Genomic DNA, 20,556 nt, shown 5'->3' on the forward strand with positions numbered 1-20,556 from the left:
GAAGGGAGACAGTGCTTAGCAAAAAGGGCAACATAAGGCTCACATAAACCCTTGAGAAGTGGTAAGAGCGGAGCATGAGGGAGGTGGGGATGGGAATAATGAGCAACGAGTGCCTGGAGGAAGCAGGATGTGGAAGGGAGGGATATAAAGCAGAAGGTGAGCAGAGGCAGGTGGGCCAAGTAGTTACCAGTCAGGAGAAACTGAGGGAGGCTGGGAGCGGGAGAGGACTGCAGGGAGCAGATGGCTGATGGGAGCCAGGGGACAGCATAAAGGTGGACCGCACCTGGAGCAGCTGTCTGCCTGTTCTAGGAAGCAAAAAGTAATGGGAAGGCAATACACTGGCTGTTCCTCCCATCCAGACAACAGGAGACATGCAGTGGAAGTCCGCCTCTGAACAGCAAACAAGGAAGCTTGCTGTTTTATGTGTGTGTTTAAGGGTGAATTTTGACCCTGAGCTGACGTCATGCAAATCAAGGGTTGGCTGCTTCTCTTTAAAGGAGAAAGAAATCCAAAGAATCGGGTTAAAACCAAGAGTTACTAATGGTTAAAATTAGTACACCTGCTTCGAGGTGTAGGGAGAGGCTGGCTCAGGGCTTATGAAGCCACTGTCCCCTTTGCCAGCAGCCAGGGCTAAGAGGGCTGCTTGCTCACCCTGCTCCTCACTAGGCCCTTTCTAAGTCAGTCCCTGCTACTGCACTGCACAGTCTAAGGGCTAGCAAGATAGAATCGTTAGGTGTTTCTTGCTATTGTAGTGTCACCTTGTCTCTAAGCTGGTTTTAAAGCATGTAAGAGCATGTGCAGCCTACTACTGCAAAAGTTACAAAGCTATAAGCAATAGAGACGCAGGTTAGATAAGGGGCTGGCTGGGTGGAGCTGGTGAACAATGCACGAAAGCGCTTTTCTTTCACCGATCTTGGTTCAAATTAAGGTTAAATTCCAAGGGGAGTAAATTTTTTTTTTCTCTCTCTCTCCACCTCTCTCTCTCTCTCTCTCTCCAGGAAGAGATTTTAAAGGGCATCATTTTCAGTTAAAAAAAAAAAATCACAAAGAAAGATACATGTTAATACAAATGTAGCATTCCACAGAGCGGAGCTCAGAGCAGTGGTGTCGCACCCACAACTTTTATTCAGCCGAGGCAAGATCAGTAGTTTCAGCACCTGGCAGGAGCAGGGTTGATCCTGCTGTCAAGAAACGGCTATAGAAAAGCAGGACTTATACAAGCCACAGGGTCTATACAGAAAAAATGCTGATATACAGGAGTGGGAGAAGGGATTATGAAAATAATACATGGAGTTCAAGTAATTTTTACTAAAATGACAATGTTCTTTTTATGGCATGAAAATCTGAAGGCAAATTAAGATCTTATCTATGCATGCATATAACAGAAGGAAATGGAATATGAATTTGCTATTAAATCTACAAATTTAGGTGCTGTCTTGAAAGGAAAGAGCAACAAGGCTTCCACCTGGCCCTCTCAGACCTGTTTTTGTTGAAGAAAAAAAAAAAACTTGGATCAGCTTCTTCACAAAGCAAACTTCATGGAATTTGTTTTGTAGCCTGTCCATCACTAATTTTCTGCGTTAGTGTTGATGTTCCAGGGCACTGTAAGGAAGCGCGATGCATTCTGTGTCCTTCTACAATCTGAAAAGAGAAATGCAGTTTCTCTTGTGATAAGAGCTCCCCAAAGAGCAGGGGCAAAGGTGGCACACATTTAATGCTGGCTTTTCTTTGGTATGACAAGAGCTCTTGAAAAAATCAAAGGGGAAATCTGTGGTCTTGATCCCCTGATGCAGTAAGAGTTTGCTGCAGGGGGGGTTCGTGGCTTTCAGAGGAGCCCCCGGGACCCCTGCCTGCACACTGCTCCAAGCAGAGGGGTGCAGCCAGCTCCACCATGCTCAGAGCCATTTGTCAGCCCTGGGACTGCTTTTGTCTGCTAAGAAATACGAGACCTTCAAATGTGTCACATGCCAGCATGTGCTACCATCCCTCCCCTCAGTAATAAGACTTATTGGCCACATGTGCAGTACATACTGCAGAAACAAACAAACTCTTTTCTGAGCTTTCTCTTTTTCCTGATCAAAATCAAATATTATGCTCACGTGACTAAAGTGAGTGTTCTTAATATTGACCTTCAGTAGCTTCTTGTTACCACAAGAAGGCTGCAGCATAGACTGAAGAAGTGAATACTTGTATCTTACATAGCTTTGCAGCCCTCAAGGTAGAAGTGTCAGGTGTATTTCAATCAACGTGTTAATGTTGCTAACAATACTTTGGTCAAAAATTCTTGCCTCTCTGTGCTAGTCATCTAGATAATTTTTCTTTCAATTGCTGCAGAGCACACAGCTCCGATATCATTGCTTATTCAACAGTATTCATTTAGGGTCCATCAGTGGCATAACTGATGTTAGTGCCATCCACTACTGATCGACCTGAAAGCTCAGTTACCACCCAGTGGCTGGATACCTCTCTGGTCGTGATGGAGTACTGCTGTCAGCTATGTCAAAACTCGAGTGAATTCAAGGTATGGCCTCATATTTTGTGAAGGGTCTGCCTGGGACAGTGAGTTCTCCATGTTGGCATTCAGCTCTGCAGTTCTGTTCCCATGACACCCCTAAGTCCTATTTTTGACCTTGTCTCTCCTAACCATCAGCAGGGACGTGTTTCTCCCTCCCTTTCATGGTCAGTGCAGTATCACCATGACAATGAGTGGCTGTCATCCCTCACTGCCAGCCCTGCCCGCCTCTGGGAGCAGCTCCCTGTTATGCTGGTGCCACCAGCAGCTTCGCCCCCTGCTCATCAGACCTGCTCCCGACACCACTTCTTTCCATTCGCATTCCACTAACCTCCTCTACCCAGCCACTATTCTTGCCATCCTTTGACTTAGCTCAAGTACAGTGTAATTAAAATCACCATGGAACACAACTAAACCAACAAGATTGACTGCACAATCACTTTTTTTTTTTTTTTTTTTTTTTTCTGTAGCAGCCTTACTAGACATCTTCCTCGCTTCAGCTTTTGTGACTTTCAGATGGCTATGACAGGCAGCTATTTCTTTCCATTACTGGGACCATTCATGGTCCAGCAATAAAAATAAAGGATACAGGAATCAGCATTCATGAAGCAGAGCTTACTAAAATGAGACTTCCACATCTATTTTATCATCTTTTGTTCAGCTTACTCTTGTATTATTGTTTTGTACCTCAGATCAGTTTCTGTCTGGTCTCTCCCACATCCTGAAAATGTTAAAGGAAGAATGGACCACAAATACATGTCTCTGAATGGCTCTCTAGCTCTACTTTTATTCTTGCTCAGGTTGTTCCTTCTCATTGTAGTGCTCCCTTTCCATCCTCTCTCAGAAGTTGATTTTTTTTTTTCTCACTTAGGTGCCAACTTATTCCTGCTGTATTTCAACCCCCTCTTTTTCTCCTTTCCCATGTTCTTGTCCTTTCCTTTGTAATCCCTCTCCCCTCTTCCTTTATTCTGCCACCACACCCTGCTCATCCTTCAGTCCCTGCACTACTTTCTTCTCTTTTTTTTTCCCCTTTATCTCCCTCCAACTTCACTTTTATTGAGGTAATTTATTTTGACTCCAGATACAATCTACTGTCTGAATTGAAGGCAGGTTCCTTTAACACCATGGAGACAAGGTCATGCAACTGACTCGAGGATGCAGAGCATGCTTACAGGGTGGGAGACTGTATCACTGGGTGGACATACTGGGTATCCCACCAAGCATGACGTCCTGGGTGGTGCTGTGCCTTAGCAAATGAGCATGGTCCTTGGGATCAGGAGAAGGACAGGGAGAGATCAGCTTCATACAGAGCATGTCTGAGACCAGGAAAGCAGTAGTGTCCAATTCAAGTATCCCCACACCCAAGAATCAGAAAGGATTCCAGAATGCCTTCTTGTCTGAGCAATATCTGGTAGGTGATATCAGAAGCTCCCCTTGCTCAGTTTATCCAACAAAAGGCTAATGGTAGTCTATTAATGGTCTCCAGTTGTCAAAACGGGGAAGGATTTGGGAGAGTAAATCACTCTTTAACTCCACAGAAAAAAGAAGAGTAATGAGATCTTCTGGTCTGGAGATGACAGAAGAGAAAGTCTAGAAAACAAGTGCAATAACAGCAGTGGGTTCTCCACGCTCTATAGTCAGGGATCTGTAATTCCCCTCACGTGTGCAGTTCCATGTGAAGACCTGGGACCAGCTTTAAGGGAAGCCACTCTGTAACAGACCAAGATGTGATGGAATTAATGCCAGCCTGGTTGGCATCCAGCTTTACCAGGGTGAGTTCAACGGAAAAGCAACAGTATATTAAGGAGGAGAAGGAGCTTTCCATGGGTTTTTTACCTGCTGAGCCACTCTATCAGTGTTTTCCACCTTTACAAAAAGCAATATCTGTTCAAGCCAAGGCAATCTTTTTCTTTGGGCTGAACTATACCATATGCACGTATTATAATCACTATAAACTGACCTGTTAGCTAGCTAGACACATGTTGTATATGAATCACTTAGGTAGAAGGGAGGAACCAAAGACATAATTTACAGGTTTGGCAGGCTCGGGGGGGGGGGGGGGTGGAAGGCGGGAACAGGACATGCCTATGACAGGTGGTGGTATATCTCCTACACATCCTGGGTCAAGAGGGTAATATGTGGTTCAGCCTGCCAGACCTTGGCTCACTTTACTACTAGTGGAGAGCAATAGTCACAACAGCCAGTTAGGCACCTGCAGCAGGTGGTTTGAGAAGAGCCCTAAGAAGATAAAATGCCAACAGCAGTGAAAAAAAAAGAAATCAGACATTTAACGAGATAACAGATAGCAGCTCACCTGATAACGAATGGTTGGCTCCACAGGAAATGAGTCTGTGCAAGGGTGGTGAGGTTCTGTATGAAACTCTTTGTGACATGCAATATTAGTCATTCGCAGATCAAATCTCGATGACTGGAAATTTACAAGAATAATGCTATTACTGAAAATCAGGGAAGAGAGCCACAACAGGCAGTTGTGGCTTAGCTGTATAGGAATGTTGAGAACAGTCCTGTGGGATTTCACAAAAATACACTGATGAAAGCATATTTTCTTTAGGCACAGGCAGTTCAGATTTATAAGAGTCTTACTCTAGTGGCTGTTAGAGCTCTTGGGAAATAAAGTTATCATGAGCAGACAAGCAAAATATGGAGGGAGCAGGGCATTTAGCTGCTTGAAAAGCAATTGAGCTGAGTTTCTCCATTATGTGATCAAAGCAGAGCAAAACTGTGAAGCTTTCTGGCCTCTACTCCAGTCATGTGATGGCAGCCACTACTGTATTCAGATGTTTGACGCTGTATTTCTGCAGATGAGAGCCCTGCCTCTCCCTCTCCGCAGATATCCCTGCGCACTGGCAGCACAATCCTTAGTCAAGTCTCTGCTTAACACAGAGAACAGCCTGAGTTTACACATCTGTGTTCTCCTCCTGCACTTCAAGCTATCAGGAGGGGAGCAAACTCTCATCCAAAAGTACCATACCTGTATGCAGCTAGTCCCATATGCAATGCCTTTGGGTCAGGATGGAGAACTACTCTTTTGGACAGAAGAAGCTGTGGCTTTGCAAGACAGAGTGTAACTGTTAGAAATGTTGTGAAGAAGAGCTGTGCATGGCCAGAGGTGGCATTTCACGTGCACACAAGCCACAGTAAGATTTTACATCTGGACACACAATGCCTGCACCAGTAGAGATGTTAAGAAAACCTTCAGTCTAGTTTAGTCAATTCTGATCAGGTCCAGTGTGAAGACATCCAACATGCAATCAAATATATATTTAGCCATTTATTTTACCAATCTATGGGAGAAAGTACTATTATTATTATTATTATTTTTAAACAGGTGCTGAGATTTCTCGATGAAAACCTTAAAAGGGCTCAATATTTACTATTTTGATATGATTACTTTTATGCCATATTTATACCAAAACAGCCTTAGTTGATAGGACAACTGCCATTTCTATTACTCAACCTGTGAGAAGCAAAGGGGACACTGCCAATTGTACATATTGGTTATACAGTGACCAAACCAGCTAAACGTTAATTAGGAATGTTGTCTTATTCAAAATTTAGAACCAAGGTAGCTTGCCCTATCAAACAAGAATATAGTGGAAAAAAAATGAACAAAACCAAATTTCAACACATTTTCTAGCCTTATGCTCTCACATCAACTTTAGCCTTAGTGAGACACCTACATTCAGATGATTTTAAAAGCTCTGCTGTGCTTTGACTTTCACTTCTTTGGTTATGCAAAGCAAAGTATTTCTGTCACTCAGTGACAATCATTATTTTTTTAATCTGAAGCAGACTAAGCTTCCACACTTGTGCATTTTTTTTCTTTTTTTTTTTTTTTTTTTCCCAAAATTCCTTTCTGCTGTTCTGCTCAAACTGTAATTTCTATCTTTCACTTTTCCTTTTTGCTGCTTTAGCACCAATAGGGCAGTCCCGGTGTCCTGATTTGTGTCTTCCTTGCCTGACAGGAAGAAGAATCCAAGCTGAAGCTATGATTTACTTACATCTTTCTCAGTTTGCTGACTGGATCATACATTGAGAATTCATAACTCTAGGTCCAAAATGCATGATGTGGTATTTTGGAGCCCCACATGTCCTATGACATGGATATGGAACCCTACATTTTTGGACTGTGTGCGAGGCTAGTGTCCTCTCTAGTAAGAATACAGTTAAGTGGTAGGTTTGTTTTGCCATACTGGAGGTCATAGCTTGAAGCGTTTCATTGGTGCACCTCCATTTTAAAACAAGTTTATATAACAAATGCCATAGCAGATCACATTCCAAGTCTTTATCTATTCTTGCATCTCCCTCTCTTGCTTAACTGTACCACTGATGTTTGGCAACCTTAATTTGTAATATTGATGTTCTCCCTGCATTGGTAGAGTGCTAGGGGTGAGAAATATTTTTTCTCTATGTAAAGTGGAAGAAACATAGCTGATAATTTTATAGAGTATATTAAGGCAGTAAATGGGAGCGATATGAGCGCTATGAGCACGTGTTGATGGAGACTTCCTACTGTTTGTTATTCTATTTCTAGTCTAGTATACTTCTACAGAGGCTGCATCTGAGTCAAGTATGTTCTCTGAATAATCTAAATATCCAGGTGAAGAGAGTAATTAACTTTTTGAAACTGACTTTCATGTGCAGATATTTGAAATCTTGCTTAGATTTCCACCTAGACACCAGTATCCTCATTTCTCATAGACTGATATTTGTAAGCAGTTTACCTATTTGATCACAAAGAACTTTTGAAATAGCGGCACAATAGTGAAAGCCAAACACAAATGAACAAAGGTCCTGATGCTTCAGACAACGAATTAGAGTAGTGTCAAAGTAGTTTTTCATTTTTGCATCTTGAGCTCCCTTCCCTTCCCTTCCCTTCCTTCCCTTCCATTCCCCTTCCCTTCCCTTCCCTTCCCTTCCCTTCCCTTCCCTTCCCTTCCCCTTCCCTTCCCTTCCCTTCCCTTCCCTTCCCTCCTTCCCTTTCCCTTCCCTCCCTTCCCTCCCTTCCCTTCCCTTCCCTTCCCATAATTATTTTATCAAAACTATACCATAGTTTCCATCCTTTGAATTCTTTGGGAAAGCATTACATTTGTCAATTTTATGTGAAATGCAGTGTGCACATTCATGTATGAGTGTTAATCATTGTAAATTCACGTAACATATTCTACAAGGTTTATCAGGTGTGACCAATTCTACCTGGTATGTTGCTGCTTTACCATATGATAATGGATCTGCTTCTACCACATTCAGAAGCTGTTCAAATACCTAGGAGCTCCTGTGAATGTGGCAGTATTTGGACCTTTGGCCCAAGGTAACCATGGAGGAAACATGCCAAACGCCTCCTGATGACAGCTTCTCAGAAAGGGGTGTGACCCTTCGCAGTCGGCTGTTGACTGGGCAACACACCAAAGCATGTGCACGATTGTAGTGGTGTGTTCCAGTATTTGTTGATCTGGTGGGATTTAAACAAAATGTAGTGGTTTCAATTTATACATTCTCACTTTTTTAAGTTTCAGTCAAAGTTTCAGTCAAGTTTCAGGTCAAAACCTACGGGAAAATCAAAGGTGGCAATTATTTTTAAAATAAAAAAATTAGACTAAACATTGCAACCCCCTCCCACCCCCTTCTGCCAAGGGAAGGAAAGACAGAAAAGAAAAACAACTCCAGGCAAAAGATTGCTTTTCTTTTTCCTTGAGCTATTCTATTTTATCAGTTCAACCTGTTTTCTCTGTTGTCTGGGTCTGCACCCAACATCGGGGCTAGTACTTACTCATCACAGCACACAGAATAACTAAATATTCTGCAGGATTTGGCCAATATCCCTGTATTTGATTAATTTTACAAACAAGTCCAAAGCTCTAAATGCTGAAAACACTTTGGTGGACTTGCATTTTTGATGTTTAGTTGAGCTGAGTTACCAGGTAAATAATTAATAATTGATATATTATAATTGATAATTAATTACTTAATAATTAATAATTGATTAAGTAAATAGCAATATTTTAAAATTAACTCAAAAACAAAACAAAACACCCAAAAACTCAACTTCTTTTGCAAAGACTATTTTAATAAAGGGATTATAAAATACAAAAGAGAGAGACAGGTAACCTGAGATGCAATTTTGGAATGCAAACTTTTCGTTCAAATGTGCAAGCTCGAACTTAACAAATGTTTAAAATATTTGAGTTTTTCAAATGGTGCCAAAATAAACCATGTCTTTTCTTAAGACTACATATTTAGCTAGGCACTGGCAATGTAAATCTTTCAACCATTTCAAGTATTTGTTTAAAAGCCTCCCAGAACACGTGTGCTCCCAACAAAACTGAAGAATGAAATGTTTAGACCACTGAAGCTCAACAGCTGACTTATAATCAACCTAATATGAGAACACCACTTTGTTTTTTTGGACTCGTGAATGCATTTTATTTACCAATGCATGAGAAGAACAAACAGAGAAAGTCCAGCTCTGCAGACCTGATGTGAAATTTTACAATGATAAGAGTCAGTATAAATAACGCTGAGATCACAGCAAGACTTGAATCAGAGAAACTGCCAGTCAGAGATTTAAATGTGCCTCACATTTAATTCTTGTATGTGACAAAAATCTTTGGGGTACAAATTAAAAAGAAGATAAAATAACTCTAACAGCCTTCATCTGGAATTATTCTAAATGAATAAAATAAAGGCACAGAGAAATCCTGACATTTAGATAGCAAGATGGATTAAGGATGTTACAACTCTTGATCACCTGATAAGAATATTTATAAAGCCATTTAATTTGAAAACTAAGGTGAATATTTGTAAAGCGTCCTGTGATTTGGAATAAATAGATAAATACATGTGCAAGTGACAACATATTGACATTACTAAACTATTTCAATATGATGGCTTATTTATAAAAGCTGTTTTAATATTCCCCTACATTAACAATTAACTAATGAATCTTTCTTGTGAATATATTTAAAGAGGAATCAAACTGACTTCATCTACAGGATTCTGCTAACAAGACTGAGCTGGCTCTGAACTTTTCAAATATCAGTAGTTTTCCCAACACTAGTACAGAAAACCATGCTACCAGTTTTGGGTTGTGGGCTGAATGAAAAACAGTACTAAATGACTAAAGGTCCACAGTTCTTCCCTGTTAAAGTTGATTTGTTACAATATTGTTAATTAGTGTGGGCTTAGGGAAGGCTTACTATGAATATAATTACAGTGCCGAAAAGCATTAATAATGCTCTTACCCCGAGCCAACATGATGCTATTTACATATTTTACCCTGGCATATAACAGAAATGGCTCCCAATGCAAGTGTGCTGCAGGATCATCAAGAGAAACACACAAAATCTCACAAGGGATGGATGTTTCTGAACATCTCAGTACTCTGCAAAACAGCAGAGACACTAATTTGACCAGTAATTACAACTGCCACCATAAGCATTGCCTATGGTGAACCACCTTTCATCATGAACTCTGCTGTTCCATTGGGAGGCAAATGAATTGCTACTCCTGTTAGTTAATCTGACACAATCTTATCCTTCTCTTGTAAATTAGGACAGAAGTGACTATTGCATGTCTGCTATATGGGGCAGGCGTTTTCTTCACCTTCAGAGCTCTGCGCAGACATCAATCACCTCTCAGTGAATAAACTGTAAAATAAAAGCCAATTAACCCATGTTATCATTATTGCGTATTTCTACATGCCAGATCAGAGTTCCTGCCCTCATTATACTGAAAGGAAGAACTCAGACTGAGTTCATCAGGGCCAGAAATTCACCTGAAGGCACTAAAGGCTGGGCCTCCATTACTGGGGCTGTGTGACCTTCATCGTTCACTCCTGTGGGCGAAGAAGCGAAAGTGTTTTGACATTAACAGCACAGATGTGTTTGAAAGCTCCCCCAAGGTGCCTATGTACCTCTTGAGGGCTTGCATACCTTTTACAACTGTCACTAAGGGATTTGCTGAAGACCACACACCAGGTTGTTAGTAAGGAGGAGGTAGTGCCCAACTGTTTCTGAATTTTCACCTCTCAGCACAGTGAATTTTCAAAGGTCCTTTCAAAACAAGACAAACTTTTCTAGATGATTTTTAAAAATCAATACCTATTTTAATTATGATTCAAAGTCCTTTATCTACAGGATGATTAAAAAAAAAACTTACTAAAAAGCTCATTAAATTTCAGGCTACTTGGTACAAGACATAAGACAGGGTCAGGAAGCATTTTTTCACCTTAGATACAATATTTTAAAAGGAAAAATTTGAAACAAAATTATTTTCTAAATGTAGAGAATCGAGTATTATGTACACGTATTAGACTGCTTTAGCCTGGCTGATGCTACTTTCCTAAACAAAGCCAGCTGACACAAGAGGAGGGAGGTCAAACAGCCTTGCTGTATGGAGCCTGCACTCACAAGTCAATTCGCTCAGAGGAGGAAGGACTTAGGGGAAGGTGAGGAATTCTGATACACCCGCGGAAGGAGGAACTTAACACATTCATGCATGGAAAACAAGCCCTGATTAAGTAAACTTGCATTTCCAAAATAGCAAACAAGCTTCCTCATCAAAGCTGACAAATGAGTAAGAAGAAAGATCTTTATATGGGAAGTATGTAGTTAAAAGTTAGATTAAAACAATAGTTAAGAATAAATATATCATTTTCACAGTGAAGGGAAGCTACTTTGCTGTTCTCCAGGGATCTTTGCCAGACCCCATGCTGTTCAACCTAAGAAATCACCTTGAAAAAGGGGGGTAATTTGGAAACGGTGATATTTGCTGATTGTACCCTGCTACTGTAGTAGTAAAGATGAGCTGTGAGAAGAGATGGAATAGGAAATAGTGAAAATCAATCAGGGAATGCACATTAAAACATCAGGTGCCATGGATACCCATCATGCAAAGTTGTGTGTTCAGAGAATGGTTCAGACTTTGTACAACCTATGATGAACTCTGAGCTGAATATTATAACTGAAGATCTAAAGTAATTACTTTTATTATAAAAGTACTAATTCAAAAGACACAAGCTGCCATAAATCAAATTGTTGTGGTTTAACCCAGCAGGCAGCTCAGCACCACACAGCTGCTTGCTCACTTCCCCAGGTGGGATGGGGGAGAGAATCAGAAAGGTAGAAGTGCGAGAACTCATGGGCTGAGATAAAGACAGCTCACTAGGTAAAGCAAAAGCCCTGTGCACAATGCTAAAAATGATCACAAATGGCTTGGAGAATGAAAAAGAAAACATAATCATGAGAGCTGATAAAGTCACAGTTTGTCCACAGCTTGAACACCATGCACAAATCTGGTTTTATCTCAGTACAAACACGGAAGAACTGGAAAAGAAACATATTAGCATGACAAGGCCAATTAAAAACATGAGACAACTTCTTTATAAGAGACTAGAGCTTCTGTTTGGAAAAGAGATGGTGGGGGAATGACATGAAATACATAAACTCACGAGGCCCAAGAAAAGGTATGGCCAGGGAATGGTTGTTCACTGTTTCTCTAATAGAAAAACAAGGTGATAACAAATAACTATAACTTGTTCATAACAAAGAAAAGGAAATATTTCTTCAGTCAGTGTGGCAGGAAAGAGCAGATACTAAAAGTTTAAATGGATTAAAAAACAGGTGATGAAAAAAATGCTGCTAAATACAGACATCACTTTTGGCTCAGAAAGCCCCTCAGTGCCAAATTGCACCTGGGAGAAAGGTCACTAGTGCTGTCCCAGTTTTACACCCTTTCCTAGACATCTACTACTGGTCATTGCCAAAGACAGTCTGTGGGCTAGCTGGACCTTTGTTCTACCCTAGTACAGCAGTTCTCATGTTTTTATGTTCATTTCTTCCTTACCAGCTCCCTAAAGCAGAATTGGTTCAACAGCACCAACAGCTCAGATCTTGTCTTCCAATTAGTGATTTAAGGATCAAAGAGGACAGTGGATAAAAGAGCACTTGAGTTGTCCAAATGCTGGACAGCAGCACACCAGAGAGGGTGAAGGGGCTGGTGCTGTGGACAGTCTTCTGGTCTGGAAGCATTAAGCTTTCTTCCTGCTGAGTAGGTGTCATGGGGAGACTTTAGCCTCACTGGCTATCTCACGGTTGTCCAAAAGTTTAAAAAGAGCACTTCAGAATTTTCTGGAAGAGATTTTGGTAAATTTGTCTTGAAAGAATGCTACTCATTTCCCTGCAAGGGGCCAGGTTTGGTGGACTGAAACTAAGAGGAGCTTAGGTCTGCAGATGATGATGGTTTAATGTGGAATTTCGTGAAAGGAAAAACAAGCATTGAATTGTCTCTCCCAACCCCAAATTGAAATTTCATTTTCTTCCTCATTTTTTTTCCCCTTGGTAGAATGCCCTATCATTACATTTGTACAAGCAAACATTAAGAGGGAAGACAGCACAACAACATTAAAGACAAAGCAGAGTGACCAAGCAGAAGCCTTAGGAGCTACATACACCCTGACTGAGCTGGCTAGCCCTGGCCATAGCTCAAAGACCACCATGCTCCCGAGACTCATTACTGAATGTGGGCTGCTTAGAGATTACAGCTGCCCTTCTTGAGCAGGTTTCTATGAGCACTGAGCTGACCTCTCCGCTCACCTTTGTTCATGTGACAAAGACATGCAGAATACATGGAGATGTTTGGCTCCTCCCTCTAGGGCCAACTCTCCCTGTGTATCTGTAAGGCCTACAATGACTGTGTACCCCAGATTTTCCTCCCCACTCCTCTATCTCCTCCCTCCCTCTAGGATTGTATCAAACCTTCAAGTTCACTCCCAGGGCACTTCAAAGGTATGCAAAGCAGAGGGTTGGCATTCTGGCCTCAAACCCAACCTGGATGGTATTCCTGCACTGCAGAGCAATCAGAGGTCAAGATAAAGCTGGCAAAAAATCCTGTAGGGAATGAGTGAGCCACTCACCTTATACCGAAGAGATGAGTTTTGACTCTGTAAGGTGATTTCTGAACATCTGAAGGACTTCCCCTCATAGGAAAGGACAGAGGACTGACCAAAAACAATGCAGGAAACCTTCCCCACTGTCTGAGATACTGCACAGTGTCACAAGGCTTTCACAGAGCAATTTATGATTATTTACCCAGCTGTTCCCCCAGTGAAACCTAACTGTACATTTCTTTTTAATGTATGCTGAAAATGCCATGTACTAGCAGTAGTTATTCAACTACTGTATAAAGCTATATGTATATCCTTCCTTTAGATGTAGCTAGAGTTCCTAGCTGCAATTCAATGGGCTACGAGTAAGGAGGAAAAAAATCTTCAATATAGTGTTTAGAGTTATTTCTTGAATGTGAACCTACTTTATCAGTTACTGTATTTAACATACAAATACTGGACTGTTTGCAGTTTCATAAATAACGTAAGGGATTTAGATTTTGAAACTGCTTTCCAGGATTTTGCACCTGAAGCTGGCAGTATTTGAAAACACGGCCAAGCTGTGCCTTGCAGCAGACTGTAGTCTAGTAACACTGAGAGAACAGACTGTTAAAATAAGCATCTACATCATTTTTCACAGTATACAGAGCCACAATGCATCTGCTTAAAAACAAATATATGTTTGCAGTGAAACATTTCAACAAATCACAGAACTCAGCAGCAAAGTAGTTAAACATTTATGATTTGATTTTATCTCAGCTTGGAATGTCGCTGGAGTGTCCCACTTCTAACAACTGTTTGCTAAGTTAAGGCTTTAGTGTTTACACAGTGCTGAATGAAGCAGCCTGGTCACCAGATGTGAATGCTTCCTTAGACTAGAGCTTTCAATCAGATCACGGTCCTAATGGTCCCTGCTCCAACCTTCTTCCTCAGGACGTCCACCAGCCTTTCCAACCTGAGAGGGGGCAGGGGAGAGGGAGAGGAGAAAAAAAAAGGAAGCTAACGTTAGGAATGTTCTGGCTGAAAGAGACAGTGTTTGCACTGAACCAAGCTGTCCTGGTGGTGGTCACGCTCAGAAACAAAGCACTACTGTAAAAGACAGACATTAAGGGAAAATGCAGACAACTTACGGAAAACTTTTAAACCTACAACTCAATCCATTTGCAGTCAGTGATATATACCAACTTGCTTTTCTTTTGTACTATATGTAGTGTCTGAACCCTCATAAAGAACTAACACAAAACCCTTTGCAGTAATCATGAAAAATATACCCTTTGCTATTAGCAGGACATTCGTTTTTTGTACTTTAAAAATCTGAGCAGTCCATGGTTCTTGTTAAATGTAACACTTAGCTGTTGTTTCCCTTAAAAAAATACCATGCCCATTATCCAGCAGTGCGAGATACTTTGATTGTCCAATTTATAAATTTATGCCCCCAAACCTATGCCTTTTATATCAAAAGCTTTTTCAAAATACATAAGAAGGTTTCTGAGGTTGTGCATGCTGATATTTGAAGGTGGCCTGTATGATTGTTATGTAGACTACGCAAAAATTAAGTCTAAATAAGTGGGACAGAGAACCACCTAATCCTCTCCTAATTTTAATGCATGGGCTATAAGCATGTTCAGCATTTCATTGGCTTAATTTGTTCTTTCCTTTGGTATATCGGCAAACGCATGGGCCTAAATTTGTTCAGGGTTTTTCTATTTGTACACATTTACCTTAAGCACTCCTGTGCAATCAGGCATTCAAGTGATTTCTTCAATTTATCTGTATTTTATTGAATTCTTCCATGAAAGCTCTCCCACCAATAAACTAACTATATAAAACTAGACACTGCGTACTGGAAGTACTGGAATACTTTCAGAGCCATATTATGCACACAACTTTTATAATGGATAAAAACAATTGCAAGTTCATGTAGCTGTATTCACTACTGTGAAGTTGAACAATTTTTCTTATCTGAAAAGACAGATTTTTTTATATTATATAACATGAGGAATGTAGATAGGAAATAAAAATATAACAGCTTTATCAAAACTGTAAAACGTGTTTTATCTAATGGGATACATTAGTAACTTCAGTGCAGGAAAACTAGTTAACACATCTTGGATTTATTGTCACAAATCATGACTAACACACATGGTACGTATTGAAACACTCTTGTTTTCCAGGAACCACCAAAGTGCCATGAAGCTACACCTCTTATTGTACTCACCAGGTGACTTAATTCCTGAAACTTGATTAAGAATTCACCACCCTAACACAATTATCAGACACCAGGAAATGTATAGGGAAAGTTCAGCTGGCTCTAGTTGTTCCACAGGGACTCTAAATAATCTGCTTTTAATCACTTTTTAAGCACAGGTAAAAAGGCACTTCTTAGCTATTCCTTTCCCTCCAATTGCCCATGTATCAGTTTTCTGTTTTCAACAGCTGGTGCATTTTTTCTGTATTTGTGACATACATCTATGGCAGCCCTAACTCACTGTAGTCGGTCCATGCAAGTATAAAGTCAGGGATTTGACAGCGTGTTTACTCCTTAAAGTGGATGAATCTATGTTTTCTGTGTTCTAAGACTTTTAACTCATAGTTACTGATAGGTCATATTTTTGTCACCCCCTCCTCCTGAGATGTTCCCCTGTTAAATCAGTTCTTAGTCCATGTGCAATTTCAGAAAGCAATGACAGATCAGTCCTCACCCTCAACAGCAATGACAACTTTCGACCTTTTTACGTTCAGAAGCAGCACTGCAGCTTTCTCACCACTTTAAATATCACTGGAGGTCTCTCTCACTAACACCCTCTCTAATGTGTTTCAGGAACATAAAGGAGAGGAGAAACATTTCAAACCGTCTGGGCAAACAGAAGGTTGGAGCTGCCAATTGTTTTCTGATAAGCAGCAGAAACATGACAAAATTTGAGACCACAGCTTATTTAAATCACCGCTCAGTTAAAAAGAAATCATGTGTGGCTTATAGAAGCAGGGGAAAAATGCCTTCAATAATTGAGGTTTCTTTCAGGGACACAGGTTATAGGGTCACTGCTTACGCACTGTCCTACAATTGGGCTTAGATGTGCACCACTCTGTGACCAACCAATGGCACTGCACATCGGAGCAGGCAAGTTAGTGAGGAGCTGCCCATGTTTGAAGAGAAATACCACTGGGATGAAAGTAGCTGTCTTCTGTTTAACCTTGAAACTGTCAGGCTTCATTGAAAATAATGAGGCTTAACAATCATAGCTTCTGCCTTTCAAATGAATGATGACTGAAATCATCAAAATGAGGTATCCAGCACCAAAAACAAACTGTGCAGGGCTTATTTGCCTTTTGTTTCAGTGATGTGTGGATTTGCAAATTTATTTATTCTTTATTAGAAGAAAGAAAAAAAAACAGCAGGGGATTAAGAATCCATACCTTTGAAAGAGATTTAAACAATAATGTAAAAGAGAAACTGTAACAGCTATTTATAAGATAAAATAACAGAGGGCAAAATTCACCCCTACACACACACAAGACCCAATATACCACTAAAATCCCACTTAAGCCTACAAAATAATGCTATGGGCTGAATCAGTGGTTAATAACTCTTGATACAGGCCTCAGGGGGCTTTTCAGAACGATAATCCTGGACTCTTTGTTCACCAAGGGCCCAACTCTGCCATCCTGACTCACAATAAGCAACATTTTTCTTTGTGAGTAATAAAAGACAGCTAATAAGGCCATTTGTGTAAATGAGGCACTACCTGCAAGGGGTGAGGATGACAGAATCATGCCTTATTGATCAGGCTTTGCATCAAGCCTGGTGGGTTACTGCAGGCAGCTCCTTTTGGAAGCTGAGCGTCTTAATCTGTTGTCAACTGAAGGAATACCTCAAGATAAAAACTAACTGAAATATCTAAACAGCAGAATGGGAGGTGCTGGGAACTACTCTAAAAGTCTCAGGGTCTGCAGAGTTTGATTCAAAATACAGAGGACAGTGACCTGAAGAAAACAGTTTTTATTATTTTGTCCAATCACGATATATCTGCCAGTATAGCCTCACCATACTTTACTTAACTGAAAGAAGTACTGACTACATTTGATAGTATCCTAGGATGCTGGTTTAACAAATGACATTTTTTTTTGCTTGTGAAGGAGACAGTCTTCATAGTATCGATGCAACATGCAATATGACACTCAGGAGAAGTTAGCAAAACACTCATCATTGTGAAGAGTCTTGAATTGCAGTGGCTTAATTATTCCTCAGTATCGGGGGAATCTGTGTTTTACTACAGAAATAATAAAAAAAAATACTTGAGGGGCTTGCTGTTATAGTATTACCAGTTTGAATATATACTTTTAAAAGTGTTGCTAAGCTTTAAGAAGTTCCTCATCTTCAGAGGAAGGCTACCTAAACATGAACGTCGCCACCAATGTCTTCCCCAAGACAGATTCTTCACTATTCTCAATTACTCTTCCAATTATTCCAAATTGTATTCTCTTACCACCATCTAACAAAATGCCTATACAGAGAGCATGATGTTATATGGAATATTCTTACATAGTTCCTGAACTGTTTGACAACCTCCTTTGACTTTTAGCAGAGATTTACAGAGTTTTACTCCCTTGAATATAAACTATTTTGGTTCTTCAATCATGCTCAATAAGGTAGACTTACAATTCTTACTGACAGAGAAGTTTGTTTGAGGAGCCCAGAAGCTGGATGTATAGTTGCAAAGATGGTACCTACTGGTGTAACCACTGTATTGCTGACTGCTGAAGAAATCTAGGTTTAAACTGGAGCTTGGGATCAGTAAAAATCCATGTAGATCCTCCCACACTGCTCCTTCTCTGCTCAAAGGAACTCACTCCAAATGAGAGCATTGGCCTTTATCCACAAGTTCTGTACATGACCAAGTTACAGCATCACAGAATAATCCTGCAGGGCATCATGCCCCAGAAGTAGCCAAAATGTATACTCAACTGAAACAAAAAAGCATCCTTCAAGTAGCCTATGCCTTAATCTACAAAGCAATATATAGACTTGCTGAAAACAATAGCTTCTACCTGCAGATGTGGGGGTTAAGTGATAAAAACAAAACCCTCCTGGATTTTGAAATGCTATATAAAGGCTTATAAACCTAAACTATAACCCTTGGTTATCTTTCCAGTAGATAAGATTAGGCTTAGGCTATGAAGATGGCCTTACTTGCATGATTTCTGGCTTCTTGTGGAATGTGTTTTGTTAACACTAATTCCCTTTAGAAACCAAGCATTTAAAAATATTTTAGGTAAATAAAATGCATTACAAACAATTTAGCAGTTGGGCTCTGTGAATAAGTGACTGTTTCGTGAGCATTCCCACAAACAAATCCACTTAATTTCATCTCAGAATGAAAAAAAAAACAAAAACAACTCATTTTCTTTTCCTCTCCTTTCCTTCAGTTTTCTTCTTGGATGTATTTCATTGAATCCTACTCAGCATACTTGTTTTCAGACATTTTGTGCAAAAGTGAAGGAAATTAGTGACATGGAGAAGACACTGCTATGCTATGATGCTATCACTTTTCTAGAAACCCGTCACTTGGATAGGATCATTTACTCAAGAAGCTGGAGGAAACTGGTTCAGGTCTACTGTCTGTAGAAGAGAATCACGTTCCAGCTGCTTCCCTCTTCAGGAAGCAGCACTGTGCGAACACTGGGTTCAGGGGGGGCCTTGTTTTCAGTTTCAATTATTGAAGCTGCTCTGATTAAATAAGATGCTTAAATATTCACTGGATCAAAGCCTGGAACATAAGGGTATGGCCTTGCAGTAAGTGGCCTGTGTGCTACAGAGGCATCTCCTTCTTGCCCTCTGGGTGGTTCAGTGAAAATTTAATTATTCTTATTACTAACTTTAGGTATTATTTTTGCCACCTCAAAACCCTGACTTTTCAACAATAATAATTTTTGATTGACTCACTGAAATACATCACCTGGGTGCATGTAATGGGTCATCTACCAGTCTGTAACAGGAATCTTCATAAATCAACATTTTGCTAAAGACTACGTGAGCTTATATGGGCCTGGCTGCCTCTACCTAGCAAAGTTTCCTCTGCATCTTTTGCACTGGAGACTGTGTGTCTTCTAAATGACACACAGCAGTTCAGCAGCGTTTTTGAACCTGATGCAGGAATTGCTGGGTGAAATTCTGTGCCCTGTGTTAGACAGGTGGCTGGACTGACCGGTATTAACAGCCCTTTCTGGTCTTAAAATCGAATATTAGAGACTGATTTAGCAGCATCAGTGAGCTCTAAACTGTGGTACACCACAGTGTTGAATCTAATTACTCCAGGCACTGCCGCCAATTCCTGCTTGCCCAACACTGTTTGTAATGTCACTCCAAAAAGTATGTTCCATTAAACTTACAGACCTTAAATTTGGCAGGGCAAGCCATTCTGTCTCTGAAAAGCCCTGTCACAAAACAAGCATTCCTATTAAATCCCTTTCAGCGTCTTCTCAACCCAAAAGAGTAATTCTGTATATGATTAAACTTAGAAGTAAATACAGCCAGTTGGGCTCCTGACAGCAGACATATTTCAAAATAAACCTGGCTTACACAGGCCTTGGCTAAAATATTAAGCCTTTATCTGTGGTTCACAATAACTAATCTTGTCAAATTGTTTGCTTTCTACCTTCTGTTTGGAAGATTATGAGCTAGCTCACCATTACTATTCACCTTGTGCCATCACTAGCAGGAGGAAAAGTGAGTGATAAACACAGTTGATCTATTTTGACAGCATTTCACTCTACTTTGCATTCATGTAGATTGGTACACAGTACAGAATAATACAGAATCAGGACTTCTGCTTCTGTGCTGGATTTAATGCCACCTTGTGAAAGGTATTGATCAGAGAACTTCACCTAATTACTCCAGCCTCAGTCCCACAGTTTATATACTGGTTTTATGCAAAGTTCATGACACCTACTTGTGCAAGAAAACCCTTTTCTATGCCTCCTTCCATAAGCTTGAAATACTTTTAGCACTGACAGTTATTGTTTCCACTCACTCGGTATTACAGCTAGTCCCTTTTCTAGGAGAAATCTTGCCACCTAAGCCTACTACTTACTGTGACAGAATTTCCACAAAGTTTGTGCTGATATGAATAGGCAAGTGTCT

The 20,556-nt window shown here is 40.4% G+C and overlaps 1 protein-coding gene across 5 annotated transcripts in view; it reads right to left on the bottom strand.

Annotated features, from left to right (window-relative positions):
* Nucleotides 1–8,586: 8,586 nt before the first annotated feature.
* The window catches only part of MIPOL1 (mirror-image polydactyly 1), a 194,842-nt gene continuing 182,872 nt past the window's right edge, over nucleotides 8,587–20,556 (bottom strand). For all 5 annotated transcript variants that reach the window (XM_040558627.1, XM_040558625.1, XM_040558628.1 and 2 more), the window contains one exon: nucleotides 8,587–14,370. In XM_040558627.1, the coding sequence (XP_040414561.1) occupies nucleotides 14,304–14,370 (67 nt within the window). In that variant the 3' untranslated portion in view covers nucleotides 8,587–14,303. The remainder of the gene's footprint in view (nucleotides 14,371–20,556) is intronic.

The sequence above is a fragment of the Cygnus olor genome, chromosome 5 (assembly GCF_009769625.2).
Source record: "Cygnus olor isolate bCygOlo1 chromosome 5, bCygOlo1.pri.v2, whole genome shotgun sequence".
Lineage (NCBI taxonomy): Eukaryota > Metazoa > Chordata > Aves > Anseriformes > Anatidae > Cygnus > Cygnus olor.